The 18,060-nt window shown below is 45.1% G+C and overlaps 1 protein-coding gene across 2 annotated transcripts in view; it reads right to left on the bottom strand.

The window, feature by feature from the left end:
- The window catches only part of dlc (deltaC), a 222,859-nt gene that overhangs the window by 113,764 nt on the left and 91,035 nt on the right, over window positions 1–18,060 (bottom strand). For both annotated transcript variants that reach the window (XM_008401989.3, XM_081614368.1), the window contains exon 6: window positions 14,081–14,250. In XM_008401989.3, coding sequence (XP_008400211.2) covers window positions 14,081–14,250 — 170 coding nt within the window. The remainder of the gene's footprint in view (window positions 1–14,080; window positions 14,251–18,060) is intronic.

Raw genomic sequence — 18,060 nt, 5'->3', positions numbered from 1 at the left:
TATATATATATATATACACATCTCATTGAGCTAGGAGCCAGCTCATAGCTCAATGGGTTAGTCACCCGACTTTCCCCCAGGAGACCCGTTGCAATGATTCAACAGTGACATTGAGCTATCCAGTGTGGGTCCTTAGGCAAGACCCTTGGAGCTATATAGCCTACCTCATACCATGAGAGACATTGATAAGCACGACATGCCGGCTCAGACGTCGCCCGGCCAAACAAGGTCTGCGTCAGGTGCTGGGGAACCAGAGCACCCTGATGAAAAGTGGGCTACTGGAACAAGACGGAAATGGGTGAGAGGTGAAAACATGGATCTGTTGGAATGCTACTACTCAAGTAACCCTAGTCAGAGAGGCTACATGCAAAGAATGTGGGAGGACTGGTTAGTTCGACATCCCCAGTCGACACTAACTGGGGACTAACAACTAGTAGCTCAGTGTTCCAACATTCATCCATCCAACAGGTCAGAGGGGAGTTAACTCCAACTCCCCGTCCAGAGATTGGGTATGCAGCCACAATAATGAACGAACCATCAAAGCTGAACAAGGCAGCAGCTGACCTGAGAGAGAGAATCATGGCCCGAATGAACACCAGACAACCCCGACGCTAATTACAATGGCTGAGTGAAGTACAGGGTGGCCCACGAGAAAATAGCCCGCCTTCCTGCCAGAGTGGCGCGCCGAGTGAATCCTTCCCCAGTGAATCCTTCCACAGTGAACACAAAAGTGTACATGAGAATTTTTTAGGAATTTTAAGGACAGTTGACGCTGGAAGAACGCGAGTACGCCTTCTAACAACAGGACGGCGCGACTTGTCACACGTGTCACTGCCACGAAATCGGGAGGCATTTACAGAAGACAGAATTGTCACCAAAGGATTGTGGCCACCGAGATCGCCGTACTCAACAACTTGTGACTTATCTGTAGGGCAATTTGAAGGGAAAAGTGTACGCTAATAACCCAAGAACCTTACAGCAGTTGAAAGACAATTTTTGTAATGCAATTCAGAGCATTGATGCCCCAGAGTTGCATCGCGTATATGACAATATGCTAAAGCGCGCCCAAAACTGCATTGACGCACAAGGGGATCATATCCAGCACTTTCTGTAAAGAGTGAGTAAAGACTTTGGCATTTCAAGTTCTTTCTTTCTTTATGGAAGGCCGCCAGTAATATTATAGTAACGCGGGTTACTTTTTCGTGGGCCACCCTGTACCATCAGTAAGTCTCTTTGAAGATGTGAATGCAGCATAGAGAACGATCCCTACCAACACCATAATGGAAACCAATGAGCTGATACAGGGTCTCTGCCAGTGTATTATAGGTCTGGTGGCCCGCCATGCTTTGCTGGCCCCGCTGCCAGGCTAAGCGTTTCTTGTTTATGTTTTTAGAACGCTTTTTTTTTTTGCTGTATTGCAAGCGTCTATTGCTCTCAGCCAGTGGTTCTTATCCTGGGTTCGATCGAACCCCAGGGGTTTGGCAGAGCCTCTGCTGGAGGTAAAGACACACTTGTGTAAAGTCGTGATGACGCCCCGCTTTGCCATCACTTGCTGCAGAGGATCACGTTACATTGCTTAGCCAATCAGAGGATCACGTTACATTGCTTAGCCAATCAGAGGATCACGTTACATTGCTTAGCCAATCAGAGGATCACGTTACATTGCTTAGCCAATCAGAGCTGCAAAGGAGCACTGATTGAAGGAGCTCCACTCTTTTTACCAAATTCTATAGTCTAAATCTGCTCCTTAGTCGCATTTCTTCGGGGTTGCTACTGCCTCTAGTGGCGTGGGGGTTGTAACACAGCTGATATAATTACATTACTAAATCAGAATACCGCAAAGTATGTTGTGTGTCGGGGGGGGGGAGGATAAGAAGGGTTCAGTGAATGCGTATATGAAACTGGGTGGTTCGGTACCTCAAAAAAGGTTAAGAACCACTGCTCTAAGCATTTAACTGGCGGAGATTTATTCCTAAAAGATATGTTTATAGAAGATAGGTTTATAGTTTATGCATTTAAAGCCGGACCAATCACACAGCTGGCACCTCTGCGCGTTGCCTCGCGCGCTGCAGCAGCTGGATTAAGTTTACCTCAGGCGCGCGCCTCCTTTCACTCAAACTGGTCACAGGTTGACCTGTATGGATATTTACATCCACCCCCTGTGAGGAATTATGATTCTTCCAGAGTTTTTGATCAAGGTAGAAGTTTAAATCCCACCGCATTAGCTCTGGTTGCGTAGCTCTACGTGAACCGCAGGAATAACTTGTAGTCGAGCTTTCAGAAGTGCATTGAGCGAGCGGTGAGAATGATTTATGTTTGTGGACAAAGAATTTTGTGTGGCTTTTCCATCTCAACATGCTGTCCAGCTCCCGGCTCTGTCTGTGCTGATAAAGGTTATGTCTGTGTTCCCGGTTGGTTGGTTGGACTTAGCAATGCTGCTAATTCATTTGCAGCATTGAATTAAATCTCCCGTTTGCCGCGCATCTCTGCGCAGTGCAGCGGATTTAACTCATCATGCAGGGCCGGTCCAAGGCTGCATGAGGCCTGGTGCAGAATTTGACTGAGGGGCCCCTCATGCTCCTAAAACCATCAGTACCACTTACAGCTTCTGTGTTAAATTTTGTGAAATCTGGGAGAGGGGGAGTAGTTTAACTGGTTAATAAGTTATAATTTATTATACAGCAATAAGTCATAATCGCAGTTTAATTTGTATGAACAAACAAAGCTCAAACTCAAAGATTAAACTCATAGAATCAGATTGTAGCTATGGTACAATCTAACTATGAATATTGTTCTTTGAATTTTTACAAAGTAAACTTGCCAGCTCCTTAAAATCTTAAATGTTAAACAATTTAAAATCTTATTTTGTGCGAGTTGAAACCATCAATCCATTTTCTTTACACCCTTGTCCCTCAGTGGGGTCGGGAGAGGTGCTGGTGCCTCTCCAGCTAACGTTCCGGGCGAGAGGCGGGGTCACCCTGGACAGGTCGCCAGTCTGTCGAGTTGAAACCATTGAATCAAATTTAGCAGCATTGATCCTCAATAAAAATTACATCTATATATCTGTGGTCTGTGTTAAAATATTGGCATTTATGGGGCCCCTGAAGCCCTGGGGTCCTTATGGAGCTGCTGACTAATTTTGGATTTGCAAATAATTGATATTCATTTTAATTGTATTTTTTGATTAGTTGTTTTTAAGACTAGTTGTGGGTTTAAATATTGTTTCACTGGTGATGTTTTCCCATAACATATAATTACGCAGTAATATTTTTACATTTCCTGTCTATTTAACATCTTTTAATACAAAAACATGGAGGGCTCCCGGTGGACCACCTCGGCACCCCAACCACCGGGCTTAGCAAGTTTTCTGCGGGAAACCCTGTGATGTACAACTCAGCATCAGTGATCCTGGAGATGCTTAGCTATAAGAGCAACCATGAGATTCATAAGATTCAATACCCACCATGGAAAAGATGGTTAGAGGCTAAAATCAAGGTAACAAGGAGGGAAGTGAGAAAACTGTCAGAGCTCCAAAGAGGTGCGATGAAAAGATCAGTACCCAAGAAGTACAGCCAAGTGCCCAAGTGCAGTTTCAAGTGCCCAAGTCTGAAGCACTTGAAACTGCCACACAAAAGAAATGGCCACCTAAAGAGATACACAAGAGAAAATGAAGCCAGGAGGATTAACCAGCTCTTCTCCACCCAACCAGCTAAAGTGTACTCTCAATGGCAGGGTAACAACAACAGAGCAGACCCACACAGGCTGGAGACTGAACAATACTGGAAAGGCATATGGGAAAGGGAGGCGTCCCACAACAGCAATGCACAGTGGCTAACCTCTCTACGAGAGGACCACAGCAACCTCCCTGAACAGCCCCGGTAACCATCACTGTGGCAGATGTCCAAGACAGAGTCTGAGGTATGAAAACCTGGACAGCACCAGGACCTGACATGATCCATGCCTACTGGTTGAAGAAACTCACTGCCCTCCATGAGCAGTGGAGGGCAGTCCACTGCTGGTTGCTGGTTCAGTTGCTGGATCAACTGAACCAGCAACTCAACTGGTTCAGTTGAGTTACTGGTTCAGCAACTCAACTGAACCAGCTTCTACAAAATGGGACTCACCCTGAATGGTTAACTGAAGGGTGCACAATCCTGATCCAGAAGGATCCTCAAAGGGTTCAGTCCCATCCAACTATCGGCCAATAACCTGTCTCTCTACAACATGGAAGCTCATGGAGGGCATCATAGCGGCTAAGATAAGTGGGCACATGGATAAATACATGAGCAAGGCACAGAAGGGCATCAGCATAAATAGCAGAGGAGCCAAACACCAACTCCTTGTAGACCACACAGTCGCCCGAGACTGCAAAACCCGACACACCAACCTGTGTACCGCTTGGATTGATTACAAGAAAGCCTATGACTCAATGCCACACACTTGGATCATTGAATGCTTAGAGATGTACAACATCAATAGGACTCTAAGAGCCTTCATTGCAAACTCGATGGGGCTGTGGAAAACCACCCTTGAAGCCAACTGCAAACCACTTGCACAAGTGTCCATCAAATGTGGCATATACCAAGGAGATGCTCTGTCCCCACTGCTGTTCTGCATAGGCCTGAACCCTCTCAGCCAAATCATCAACAAGACTGGCTACGGATACCGACTCAAGAATGGGGCCACGATCAGTCACCTCCTCTACATGGATGACATCAAGCTGTACGCCAAGAGCGAGCGAGACATCGACTCACTGATCCACACCACCAGGATCTACAGCACTGACATTGGGATGTCATTCGGACTAGAGAAGTGTGGTCGGATGGTTACAAAGAGAGGGAAGGTCGTCCACACAGAAGGGGTCTCACTCCCAGAAGGAACAATAGCAGACATAGAGCACAGCTACAAGTACCTGGGAATACCACAAGCAAATGGCAACCTCGATGAGGTCACAAGGAAAGGAGCCACAGCCAAATACCTCCAATGAATAAGGCAAGTCCTGAGAAGCCAGCTCAATGGCAAGAACAAGATCTGTGCAATAAACAGCTATGCCTTACCAGTAATCAGATACCCTGCAGGAATAATTAGCTGGCCAATGGAAGAGATGAAGGCCACGGATGTTAAGACTCGGAAGCTACTAACCATGCATGGAGGGTTCCACCCCAAATCCAGCACCCTGAGACTGTACACGAGCCGTAAGGAAGGAGGCAGAGGACTAGTGAGTGTGAGAGCCACTGTCCAGGATGAAACATCCAAGATCCATAAATACATCAAGGACAAAGCCTCAACAGACGATGTGCTCAGCGAATGTCTCAGGCAATGGGGAACAGAAGACAAGGTGCTGGAAGTACCATCATGGGAGGACAAGCCCCTACATGGGATGTACCACCGACAAATAACTGAAGTGGCTGATGTCAGGAAAACCTACCAATGGCTGGAGAAAGCTGGACTCAAGGACAGCACAGAGGCTCTCATCCTGGCCGCCCAGGAATAGGCCCTAAACACCAGAGCAATAGAGGCTCAGATCTACCACACCAGACAAGACCCAAGGTGTAGCTTGTGCAAGGAGGCCCCTGAGTCAGTCCAGCACATAATAGCAGGGTGCAAGATGCTGGCAGGGAAAGCGAACATGGAACGACATAACCAAGTGGCGGGCATAGTGTACAGGAACATCTGTGCAGAATATGGACTGGAAGCCCTGAGATCATAGTGGGGACCAAAGATGGTGGAGAATGACCGAGCTAAGATCCTGTGGGACTTCCAGATCCAGACAGACAAGATGGTGATGGAGAACCAACCGGACATTGTGGTGGTGGATAAACAACAGAGGAAAGCCGTTGTGGTGGATGTAGCAATACCAAGTGACTACAACATCAGGAAGAAGGAGAAACTGGAGAAATACCAGGGCCTCAGGGAGGAACTAGAAAAGACCTGGAAGGTGAAGACCACAGTGGTGCCTGTGGTCATCGGGGCCCTCGGGGCAGTCACCCCCAAACTGGAGCAGTGGCTAAAACAGATCCCAGGAACAACATCAGACATCTCAGTCCAGAAGTGTGCAGTTCTAGGCACAGCCAAGATACTGGAGGAGAACCTCAAGCTCCCAGGCCTCTGGTAGAGGACCCGAGCTCAGAGGATGAAACAGACCACCAGTGAAGGGTGAGAAGGGATTCTTTTAAATATATATATTTTTATACGCATTGAAAGCGTCTCTGTTGCCCTGAGTGTTACACTGGCAGAGAAAATGTATTCCTAAAAGATAAGTTTATAGTTTACGTATTTAAAGCCGGAGCGCGGACCAATCACAGCAGGCGCTCTGCGCGCTGCCACTGCTTGATATCAAGTTTACCTCAGTGCAGATTGAGCTCCTCCTCTCACTCAAACTGGACTCAGGCTGACCTGCATGGATATTTACATCAACCCAGTGTTTCTATGGAGAAGTCCACATCCAGGAAAGAGCTTGAAACGAACCGTTAGCTCTGGTTGAGCAGCTCTATGTGAACCGCAGGAACAACTTGTAGTCTTTCTTCCAGAGGAGTTGAGGAGCAGTGAGAATGATTTATATCTGCGGCGTTTCCATCTCAACTCGCTGCCCAGCGTGTGGCGCTGTCTGCCCTGTAAAGTTCATGTCTGTGTTCCTGGTTGGTCGGAGCGTTAGCGGCTAACGAACCAGCGCTAACCTCATCATGCAGGTTCAGGTGAGGAGCTTTAGCTTCTCCTTGATGTCACACATCACGCTGGTTTTATATTATTATTATTTTTATTATTTTTGTGGTTACACGATGCACCAACCCAGACCAAATGCTTTGTCCATGTAGCCAGAGTTTATGGGACGGATCTTAAATCTCGTCCCATAAACTCCAGCAACCAAAACAGTTTCTGAGATTCTTATTAAAACTCAACAGACATGAAATGTCAGAGCTGCTAAAGCCACATTAGCAGCATTGAATTAAATCTCCTGTTTGTTGCTCATCTCTGCTCAGTGCAGCAGGTTTACCTCATCCTGCAGGGCCGGTCCAAGGCTGATGGGGCCTGGGGCAGAATCTGCCTGAGGGGCCCCTCATGCTGCTAAGACCATCAGCAGCTCTAACAGCTTCTGTGTTACATTTAATCTGGGAGAGGAGGAGGAGATTAACTGGCCAACCTAACAACAATCAGTTATAATCCAGTTTATTCATTTGTATTTGTGAACAAACAGCTCAAACTCACAGCATCAGATTGTTGCTATGGTAACAAAACAATCTAACTATGAATATTGTTCTTTGAACTTTTACAAAGTAAACCTACCAGCTCCTTAAAATCTTACATTTAAATGTTTAACAATTTAAATCTTTTAATTTATGCTGAAACCATTAAACCAAATTCAGCAGCATTGATCATCTCAGTAAATAAATGTTACATTTATGTATCTGTGTTAAAATATCAGCATTTATGGCCCCTGAAGCCCTGGGGGCCCCATGGAGCCGCTGACTTCATTTGGATTAAACAGAAGTGAAAATAATTGACATTTATTTTAATTTTGATTTGTTGTTCTTAAGACTAGCTGTGGGTTTAAATATCGTTTCACTGCTGATGTTTTCCTGACATATAATTAGTAATATTTTTACTTTTTCTGTCTACTTAACATCTTTTAATACAAAAACTACATTTACTACATTTTAGTAAAACTACAATTTAAATCTTCAGATATCAGTTTGGTTCAGTGTCACTAATCTAATCTCTGCTACAACTTTACAAACATTTAAGGCTCTAAATAAAAAATATTTAACAAGTGGAAATAAATAATTCCACTTATTCCTCATAATTATTTATTTATTGTAGAGACTCTCAGTACAAGTTATGCATTATGCAAATTATAACTTACGTTTCTTTATTTTAAACGTTTTCTGGTTTTTCCGTGTCCTGGATCCTTCAACAGGCAGAAATAATGAATATCTGAACCAAGAGCTCAAAGTGCCAGAGTTTTTATAGAAAAATATTCAGATTTTACTTTGTGATTTTATGGGCTTTACATTGAAGATGACAATAAATAAAATCAGACTTTTTTTTTTCTCTGCTCTCGGCTCCCACACACTGAGCTGTCAGCCACTCGCAGCGCTCAGCCCCTCCCTCCTGTTTCAAATTCTTCTCATTAATGTGAGAGTTAGAGGTAAATATGATTGGGATGTTTGCTACGTTCGACAAAAAAGCTTAAAAAATGTTGGCCTAAATATGTTGTAAGTTTCCTATTAACTGAAAAATGCCAAACTTCAAAAATGTATATCTTTTATATTTTTACCCATGGAGGTCGCCATCTTTTTACCTGATGACGCGGTTTGGTCCGTTCCGTACTGGAATCTACAGAGTAAACACAGGAAGGCTAACTCTACCTGAGTAGTTGTTTATCATATTACGTTAGATTGGTGCAATTTTAGGCAATGCCACACTGTCACTGTTGGCTGTAATAAAAAAAACAGCTAGGTGAGTGTGGATCACTTCCCACATGAAAAAAAAAGAGAACAGTTGGAGAGACTCAGAGCCGAACACAACTTCCGAAATGTTTGTGCCCTCAACATTTCTCTCCAGAAGACTGAGTCATTTGTACGTGCAAAACTGACAAAGGGTTCAACAGTTGATCACTACCTTCACAAGCTGAAACCAAATGACGTCGGCAGTTTTTATTCAGCTAAAACGCTGGGAGAACCATCAGGCAGACAGCGCTGGGAGCTCTTTAAATACTACCAGAGTTCTGTGGCAGTAGTAGACGACCGGACCGGATACAGAGCTAGACAAGTACTTACCGGATCACACAGTCCGACCAGAGGACCCGTCATTCATCGTTTCATTTATGAAGCTGAAGGCAGCAGCAGCAAACACCAGCTCCTATGGCCAACTCTGTCCTCTTCCTCCGTTTGGTCCTCCTCCTCATCATCACATCTTGTGATTTCTACACTCAGATCGATTTCAACGTCCGGTTCATTTAAAAAGGCTTAAAGACGTAACTCAGCGCTGTTTTGACTGGACGGAGGTAGCGCAGTTGGACCATTAGACATCATTTACCCAGAATGCATTGCAATGTGAACATCGCTAGGCTTGCCATGTTGTGTTAAAATATTTTATTAAAATTTATAAAGACTAAACAGCCTACAGTAGTAACACTGTAGGCTGTTTAGTCTTTATTTTACATCTAAAATAAATATTTCTGAAATAAAGTCGATTGTTACAACTAGTCTTGGATTCCTTTTAAGTCTATCAAAGCAATGTAGCCATTATTGGCAGTTTTGATGTCCAAGGCATAACATAGCAGTTTATCATGATTCAGCCAAAGTAATGACATAATAAACTAGTCTGAATTTTACTGTTAATGTGTTTCTTCCTACTGAGCAGTGAAAGGAAATAAAATGTGTTGCATGTGTTTTACTTACTAGATGGTTTTTCTGTTTGTGCTGCAGAGCCACAGCTAGCTCCTCACCTTAGCGCTGCTGTTGCTCCTCCGACACATCGGACTGAACCAATGTTCTAACAATGGGGGGACTAAAAATTCATCCTTATTTTATTTTTAGATGAATGGCTGACTTACTTTTTTCATTGTCTCTTTTGCCTTTTGATATTTATATTGTTTAAATACAAAGGTTGCTCTTATGATTTATTTGGTGGGGACAAATCTACACTTTTCCAAGATTGGGGGGTACTGACCCCCGACCTCCCCGCCTACGGTTCAGGTGGTGGTTCTGTTTGGCGGTGGTTCTGGTGTGGTATCAGGCGTGTTTTTCTCCCTGCCCACTGTCTGACCTGTTATTTGTTGCTCTCTATCCTCTGCTGTTTTCTAAACCTCCTGACTGTAAGTCGTGGATCTGGTCAGCTGGTCTCTCAAGCAATTGATCAAGTTTTTTGATGAGAAGACTGGGCTCAGGAGAGCGCTCCTGCCCTGACGGGACACACACGCTGGGATTCATTATGGACCCCTGTGGAAAATGAAGACTGTGTGTCTGTCCATTTTGTCCCTTGAAGGTGTTGAAGATTCATTCTCATTTGGATTTTTCATAACGGGTTTCCTGCTGTTTGGAGCTGGCGGTTACCTGGAATATTGGGAAATGTGGAAGGTGTTGCCATCTGTTCCGGCCATCGTCAGGCTGCCAGCTTGTGTGAAGGTTTAGGCTGACTGGTTAGACACTCAGACCAACACGCTATGTTAGCGTCACAAACTGGATGAGATTCTTGCAGAGAGTCGCCGGCCAGCCGCAGACCCTGGAGCTCGATGGCGGGATGGAATCGACCTTGGAGATGTTGCCGGATCAGTCCGGCAGGACTAACTGCTCTAATCTGGATGATTGGAATCACCATTGAGATGAACCAATGAGATTTTAGGGCGGATGGAAACTACGGCAACAACCCAAACTGCACCATGTTCCAAATGATTATGTAAATTGGATTCAAGTGTCAAAGATTTCACTTTTTGTTGTTCCCTTAATTGTGGTATTGTGTCTCAGGGCTCTTTGGATCAATAAAAGGAAACTACATAAGAAGGATGTTCCACATTATTAAGCAGGCTACAGGTTTCAAGCAATATGGGAAAGAGAAAAGATCTCTGCTGTGGACAAGGAATGAAAACATTAGATATTTAACGAAAACTGAAGCGTGATCTTCGTACTGTGAAAAGATTTGTGACTGATTCAGATGAAGGCATAATGAGGAAGGTTTCTGTTAGATAAATTCATTGAACTAAGAGAACAGCTGTTAAACAGTTATTTGAAGCTGTTGGTGCCTCTGGAGTCCCACAAACCTCAAGGTGTCGGATCCTCCAGAGGTTTGCTGTTATGCATAGACCGACTGTTGGGCCACTGACCAGTGGACACAAGCAGAGACAGCTGCAATGGGCCCAGGCATACATGAAGACTAATTTTCAGACAGTCTTGTTCACTGATGAATGTTGTGCAAAATGGATGATTGGTGGATGGCCACAACATCCTAACAAGGCAGCTACGTCAGCAAGGAGGTGGTGAAGTCATGATTTGGGGAGAGCCGGTCGGCCCCTTTTCACACCCTGATGGTGTGAAAATGACCTCAGCAAAGTAAACAGACTTTCTTGACTGATCACTTTCTCCCATGGTACAGAAAGAAGAGCCGTACCTTCTGTAGCAAAATCCTCCTCATGCATGATGATGCTCCATCTCATGCTGCAAGGAATACCTCTGTGTCCCTGGCTGCTATGGGCATAAGAACAAAGAACCTCATGGTGTGGCGCCTCGCTGCCCTGACCTCAACCCTACTGAGAGCCTCTGGCGTTTCCTCAAGTAAAGGATCTATGAGGGTGGGACACAGTTCACATCAAAACAGCAGCTCTGCTCTGGGAAACTATTCTGACATCCTGCAAACAAATCCAAGCAGAAACAAACTCACAAGTTCAATGGATGCCAGCAATGTGAAGGTGATACCAGGTCCTATGTTAACTTGTAACTTGGTCTGTTGTGTTTTTGATTGAAATAGCTTTTGATTTTAGTACATGTGAACACTTAATGCTGCACATTCAAAGAATGACCATGTGCAGTTCTTTATAAGCCACAAAATGTCTTAAAAATCTGCGGTGCATAATAATTTGGAATAATGCATTTTCAGTTTTTTATTTTATTTTTTTAAATCCTGTTCTCCTAGGGAGATATCTTCAATAAAATCTGATTTATACTTTAATACACATGTGTCAAACTCAAGGCCCGCGGGCCACATGTGGGCCGCCATGTCATTTTATGTGGCCCCACCCCCAGTATTTTATAGGCCCACGATTGACTTAAAATAGGTTTTGAGCATGAATTGACTACAAACTACATCTCCCATAATGCATTCCGATTGTTACCGGCCAACATTGCGGCTTCTCGCCACTAGAGAGCAGCAGAGTCGCCTCAAGCTGCTTGTTGATTTTCCCAGCGAATAAAACTGAGACATCGACAAGCTAACGTCAAAATGTCCAAGAGAAGAAACATCGATTTACAAGTCAGACTGTGAACGAAGATGTGTGAGTTGGTGTCAGGGCGGCAGGTGGCGCTAGACTTTTTTTATCTGTTATCTTGACTGACAACATAAAAAAAAAAATCGTTCATGTACTATTTTTATCTGTGAAATTACAATCATATTAACATCGGCTATTTAGCCGCATTTTATGCGGTTTAGTTAACGTTCATGTCATGAGGTGGATCTCAGGCGGCTGGTGAGAGAAAAAGCAGATCCTGCTCTCTAGAAGTTTGGGCCGGCCTGGTGCAGAGCAACTTTTGCCATCTCTGTGTGGCTTCCTGAGTGGGCTTTGCTCACCATCCGCTCCCTCTCCTGTGACACCCGAGGATCTGCCTCTGCCCACGGCCGCTGAAACTCTCCACCACGTATCAGCGATCACCGTCTTAAGGCCTCCACATACTCAAGCGTACTTCAGTCTGTGGAGGTCCGCCGAACTCGAAGCGGACGTCCACCACCCAGGTCTGCACAAAGGTCAATATTTATGACCTGGTGTTCACATCGAACACTGTTTTCATGCGACACCAGGCTGATGAGGTCGAGATTAGGAGCTACACAACTTCATATGTTTTTAAAGTCGACATCCACTAGTCACAGTGACATCAGAAACTTGCTTCACGGCCACTTACAGGTAAAGTCTATTATGCAGAATTAAAAGAACAAAAAACCGAACACATCCTGGACTTCCTTATCAGCAGCGGAGCAGAGAGGTGGTCCGATAACTATGAGCTCATTTTGGACAGCTACACACATAGGAGCAGTGGCGCAAAACGTGGGTATGCAGGGTATGCAACGCATAGGGGCGCAGCACCAGAGGGGGCGCCAAAACCCCGTCTGGAGGGGCGGCGCGCCGATGATGTTTTCCCATAGACTTCATCGCCTTACGCTCCTTCACCTGGCGCACGTAACGAGGTAAATGTAGCGAGTTTTACCCTTCACGTATCGTTGCCTCGGGGGGCGAGTGAGCGTCGCTCCTTCACCCTGACGTTCCTTCCCTCAGAGGGGTGGGGGCGCCGATCTATGTTTTCGCATCCACCTGAACAATGTGTAGTTGCGCCACTGCATAGGAGTCACATGATTACATTGATCACTGTTCTGCTTTTGGAACATAAACTTATTATAAACGGATCCCGTTTGATTGCAACGCTCCTCGGCCCCGATGCGCCGGAAGCCGCTGACTCAGCAGGATGAACAGACATGACTGCCTCTCTGTCCCGTAACGACAGCTGTGTTGAGGCTTCAGCCATGGAGAAGAAAGAGAGGGGAACCCAAACAGCTCATCAAACGTGCTGGTATCCTTTAGGATTGTGAAAAATAAAGGAATTTTCCACAAGACAACATTAAACAGTCAATATGAAATCCTAACCACCCGGACAGCAGCAGAGTCAGCGTAGTTCACAGACGGCACACAGTATGTCAGAGGATGTGGGGTCTTTATGCTCACTCACACACACACACACACACACGCACACACACGCACACGCACACTCTTCATGGCTATAACCACTAAGCCCCCATCCTGTCTATGGCTGCGTTCACACTGCAGCCTGAAGTGACCCAGTTCCGATCTTTTTGACGTAATGTGACCTGTATCTGATCTTTTCATGGCAGTGTGAGCAGCTCAGGTTTTAGAACAAACTGATTTGTTTTCTTCTTCTTGTCCCACCAAATGCTGACATTTCTCTCTACTGAAGGAGCAGCGCCCCCCAGAGGGCCTCGGGCCGCCTGCCCTCTCTGGACGGCCTGGACTCATCTGTGTGGTTCTGGTGTGGTTCAGTGGTTCTGGTGAGGTTCTATGGTTCTGGTGTGGTTCTGGTGCGTTTCTATGGTTCAGTGGTTCTGGTGAGGTTCTATGGTTCTGTTGTGGTTCTGGTGTGGTTCTGGTGTGGTTCAGTGGTTCTGGTGTGGTTCAGTGGTTCTGGTGTGGTTCTGGTGCGTTTCTATGGTTCAGTGGTTCTGGTGCGGTTCAGCGGTTCTGGTGTGGTTCTGGTGCGTTTCTATGGTTCAGTGGTTCTGGTGCGTTTCTATGGTTCTGTGGTTCTGGTGTGGTTCTGGTGCGTTTCTATGGTTCAGCGGTTCTGGTGTAGTTCTGGGGACGTACTGTGCAGCTTCCTCCGTTCCTGCAGGGGGCGCTGTCACACTCGTTGGTCTCGATCTCGCAGTTGACGCCGGAGAAGCCGGGCCGGCAGCTGCAGGTGTAGCTGCCCTCGCCGGTGTTGGTGCAGGACGCCTGGTTCTGACACGGCCGGTGGTTGGTGCAGTAGTTCAGGTCTGGAGCCCAGAGAGAGGAAGGGAGAAATGAAACATCAGAACCTGCTGGGTGAGACGGGTTCTAGGTCCAGGACAGCTGCTGAAAAACAAATAAACACGTTTCTCAGCAGGTGGTCGCATCCAAAGGGGATATTGATCAATATTCCATCTGGGCTGATATTGATATTGGTGCTGCTATGGCTGATAACCAGGCATCAAAACGACCACACCGCCTGCGCTGCTCCGCTCAGGGTTTCCATTATAAGACTGGCTTGTCCTTATATATAGAAAAAATTATTTAAATAGTTTTTGTAGGACCTCAGTGACCTGGACTGCAAGTCTGTGCTCTGGTTTCAGAGCAGAATCATTCCTGAGAGATGAGTTTATAGTTGATACATTGAACAGGCGCAAAGCAGGCAGCGCACCAGGCACACCGTCGGTCGACCAGCGCAGTGGGCAGAGGCCCCAACCTTTCTGTTACCGCGGACCGGTCAAGACTTGGAAACTTGCTGCGGCCCGGCGGGGGGGCCGGGGGGAGGAGAGGGGGGGCAGTCAGATGAGGCTTCTGCATGTTGGTGTTCCCACTAAATCCTGAATATTCCCTATTTGGCCTTTTATCGCAGCCTGTGGGGTTTTCCTGACTGGGAACGAGAATCCAACCTGCTGAATGTGACGGTAGCCAATCAGAAAGCACGGTGACGTCAGAGCAGAGGGGAATCCCAAACAGCTGATATATGAGCGACTGAGAGTCCGGTGGACATCAGAGATGATATGTGGAAATGTTTATTATTAAATCTAAAGGTCATTATTATGTTTATTCAGTTAAAAATGTTAACTATTAATAAGCCGTCTGGATGGAAAAAACTGCCTGTGCTGGGTTTTTACCTTAGAACGGCCAACTCTCTGTTATTCCTCTGTCAGTTTGATACAGTAGGGCTTCCACACGTCCCATATCTGTCCTCTGTCACTTTTATCAGCTGTTAAAACTGTTTCATACGTTGTTAACATGTGGTAACCTGGTTTTCCGAGCCGCCTTTAAACGCAACATGAGCGCTACGACGCTGGGTTTACACCTGTGAAGGAGACCTGCTGCTGCTGTGCAGAGATACTCAGGTGTGTTAGAATCATGGCAGCAAACCAGCAAAACGCAAAGAACTTTCCACAGTTTTTCCCCCAAACTAACCGACTGAGTTGAGTAAAGCTGTTGGATGCAGGTAAAGTTAGCTAAAAGATGACTAGCTAATGTTAGCTAAAAGATGACTAGCTAATATCAATACAGCACATAAGCTCAACAAGTAGCCTGTAGGCTACCAATGTTGTTGTCTATGTCCAGCTAAGTACATTCATTTTGCCCCCAAAAGATGCCCCTGACCCCCTCCCACACGTTGTTCAACCAGACAGCCACTTGTAATCCATAGGGGGGGCCTAGAAAAAGTTTGGGAATCACTGGTGACTGGAATCGGTTCATGCCGTGTGGCTGAACACAAACCGATCGAACCTGTTGGACTTTTATCAGCTCTGAGGTCACAGAAGTTTGGAGAATCGGCCGACATTCTTAAATCTTTCTGTCTAAACCAGACTTAAGACCCACAAGCTCTACTCCTCTCCTCTCAACCTAAACGCCCTGAATCTGGTCGCTATGGTAACGTTTACATATCCCTTCAAAATAAGATACAGATGCACCTCAAAAACAAACATTTTACTTTTATGAACATTTTAACTCACGATAATGACTAACGGAGCCCTGAGCTTGTTTCTCTGCAACCAGACGGTCCATCAGGGAATGATGAGAGACAATAACACCTGAAGTGTTGCTTATATCCACAGCCTGCTTGGTCTCTACGTGGTGAAGCAGCTTGAAGCTTCATTGCCTCATTAGCAGCCGGTCGCCGCATGTTATGCAGAGCGGCTTGTAATGTGGGACTCACCTACAGGTCCGGGATAAATCCATTCTCCTGTCTCTTCTCTGGGCCTTTTCCCCTTCGCAGAGAAACTTTCCAAAGACATCTGATCTGTTTCTTACTCATTTTGCTGCTTGTGGGCTCAGTGTAACCGAGAGAATCCAGTTAAAGGATTTTCAAAATAAAAGATCCTCCAGACTCAAATAATACATAAAACGGAAATATTTAATTATTTCTTGCGCGGCCCGGTACCGGTCCACGGACCGGGGGTTGGGGACCATTGGCCTAGCACGTCGGTCGCCTAGCGCGTTGGGGGCATCTCTGAAGTTCACCTCGGTGCAGATCACATGCACCAAGCTTTCACTCAAACTGGACTATTTCTAAGGTGTTCTAGCAGAAACGCTTCACCTGTATCAGGATTTATATGAACCCCCTGAGAGGAACAATTTTTCTTTGGAGGATTCTTCATCATGGTAGGCAGCAAGCCACCGCATTAGCACTGCTAGTTGAGGCTCAATGTGAACCACAAACCCATAGTGGCGCTTTCAGAAATGTGCGTTGAGCATGCAGTGAGAATTATATATTTTTGTGAACAAAGATTATGAGCGGTGTGAGCGTTTCCATCTCAACTCACTGACCCCCAAGTGGCTCTGTGTCTGTGCTGAGACTTGATGAAATTGGTGGTGTTCCTCGGTTGGATGCTGCGTTAGGCCAAGAGGAATAAAAAAACTAGATAAAGGTTTGTTTTCATGCCTCTTGGTAATGTAATGTTTATCAAAAAGACTTGTGGCGTCGCTAATAGAAAATTAGCTTGATAGCGACCTGGAACGTTTCAGTTCAACAGCCAAACATTTATGCTAGAATGAGTTTTAACTTTAAACTAGTTCATTCTCATAGTGGCTCTGTATATTTATGAAGTTTTTTGGCTTCAAAACGTGTTTGATAATGTTTGATAACAATTAAAACTTCTCAATGTTTGACATTATCTAGCTAAATGCTTTTACATCAGGCTACATAGCTACTGCATTAACACATCAGATCCATAGAATCTGATATTATAATCGGTTGTTAAAATCGGGTCTTTTTAAAGACCAATCTTTAAAAAGTCTTATCTCCAGATTTTGATTTTGGCTGATATCAATGTTTTGTCTGAGATGTCGCTAAATATAATGTAGTTGGCAATAGTAGGTTGACTACTACCCACTATCAAGAGTTTTGGCACCAGTGGGGTCACCTGGTGGGCCAGTCTGTCGGTCGAACCACACTGGGTGATTTTTAAACCTTTGCTGAGGAAGATGAGATCAGCTTCACATGTAACTATCAGCCAATCACCGGCCCCCCACGGTTAAGGAAACTGTCACTGATAAATGTATCGTATATGATTCGCACACAGAGGATATAATGTAAACAGCTCTGACAGAAATGCAGCAAGTTTAGCAGCTGTGTGAATTATCTAACAATCTGACTGTTGATTCAATCAAATAAAATCTAATTTTATTTCTCTAGCACATTTCAGCAGCAAAGCATTTCAAAGTGCTTTACATAATTAAAAAAACATCATGTGACATTGAATAAACAGTAAATAAAAAGTTATTAATAAATGGATAAAAAGTAAATATAAAAACATCAAAGACATCAAAACCCACGCTAACCCTAATTTAGCCATAAGCAACTCTAACCAGCTGGTTTTAAGTCGAGATTTAAAGGCTCTCAGTGTTTCAGCTGTTTTACAGTTTTCTGGAAGTTTGTTCCAGATCTGTGGTGCATAGAAGCTGAAAGCTGCTTCTCCTCGTCTGGTTCTGGTTCTGGATGCAGAGCAGAACCAGAACCAGAAGATCTGAAGGTCTAGCTCAGTGTTTTTCAACCTTTGTTGAGCCAAGGTACATTATTTTAATTGAAAAAATCACGAGGCACCATCAACCAAAAATGC

Source organism: Poecilia reticulata, chromosome 13, assembly GCF_904066995.2.
Source record: "Poecilia reticulata chromosome 13, P_reticulata-male-v2, whole genome shotgun sequence".
NCBI classification, from domain to species: Eukaryota; Metazoa; Chordata; class Actinopteri; order Cyprinodontiformes; family Poeciliidae; genus Poecilia; species Poecilia reticulata.
This window is presented reverse-complemented; position numbering and strand designations above follow the sequence as displayed.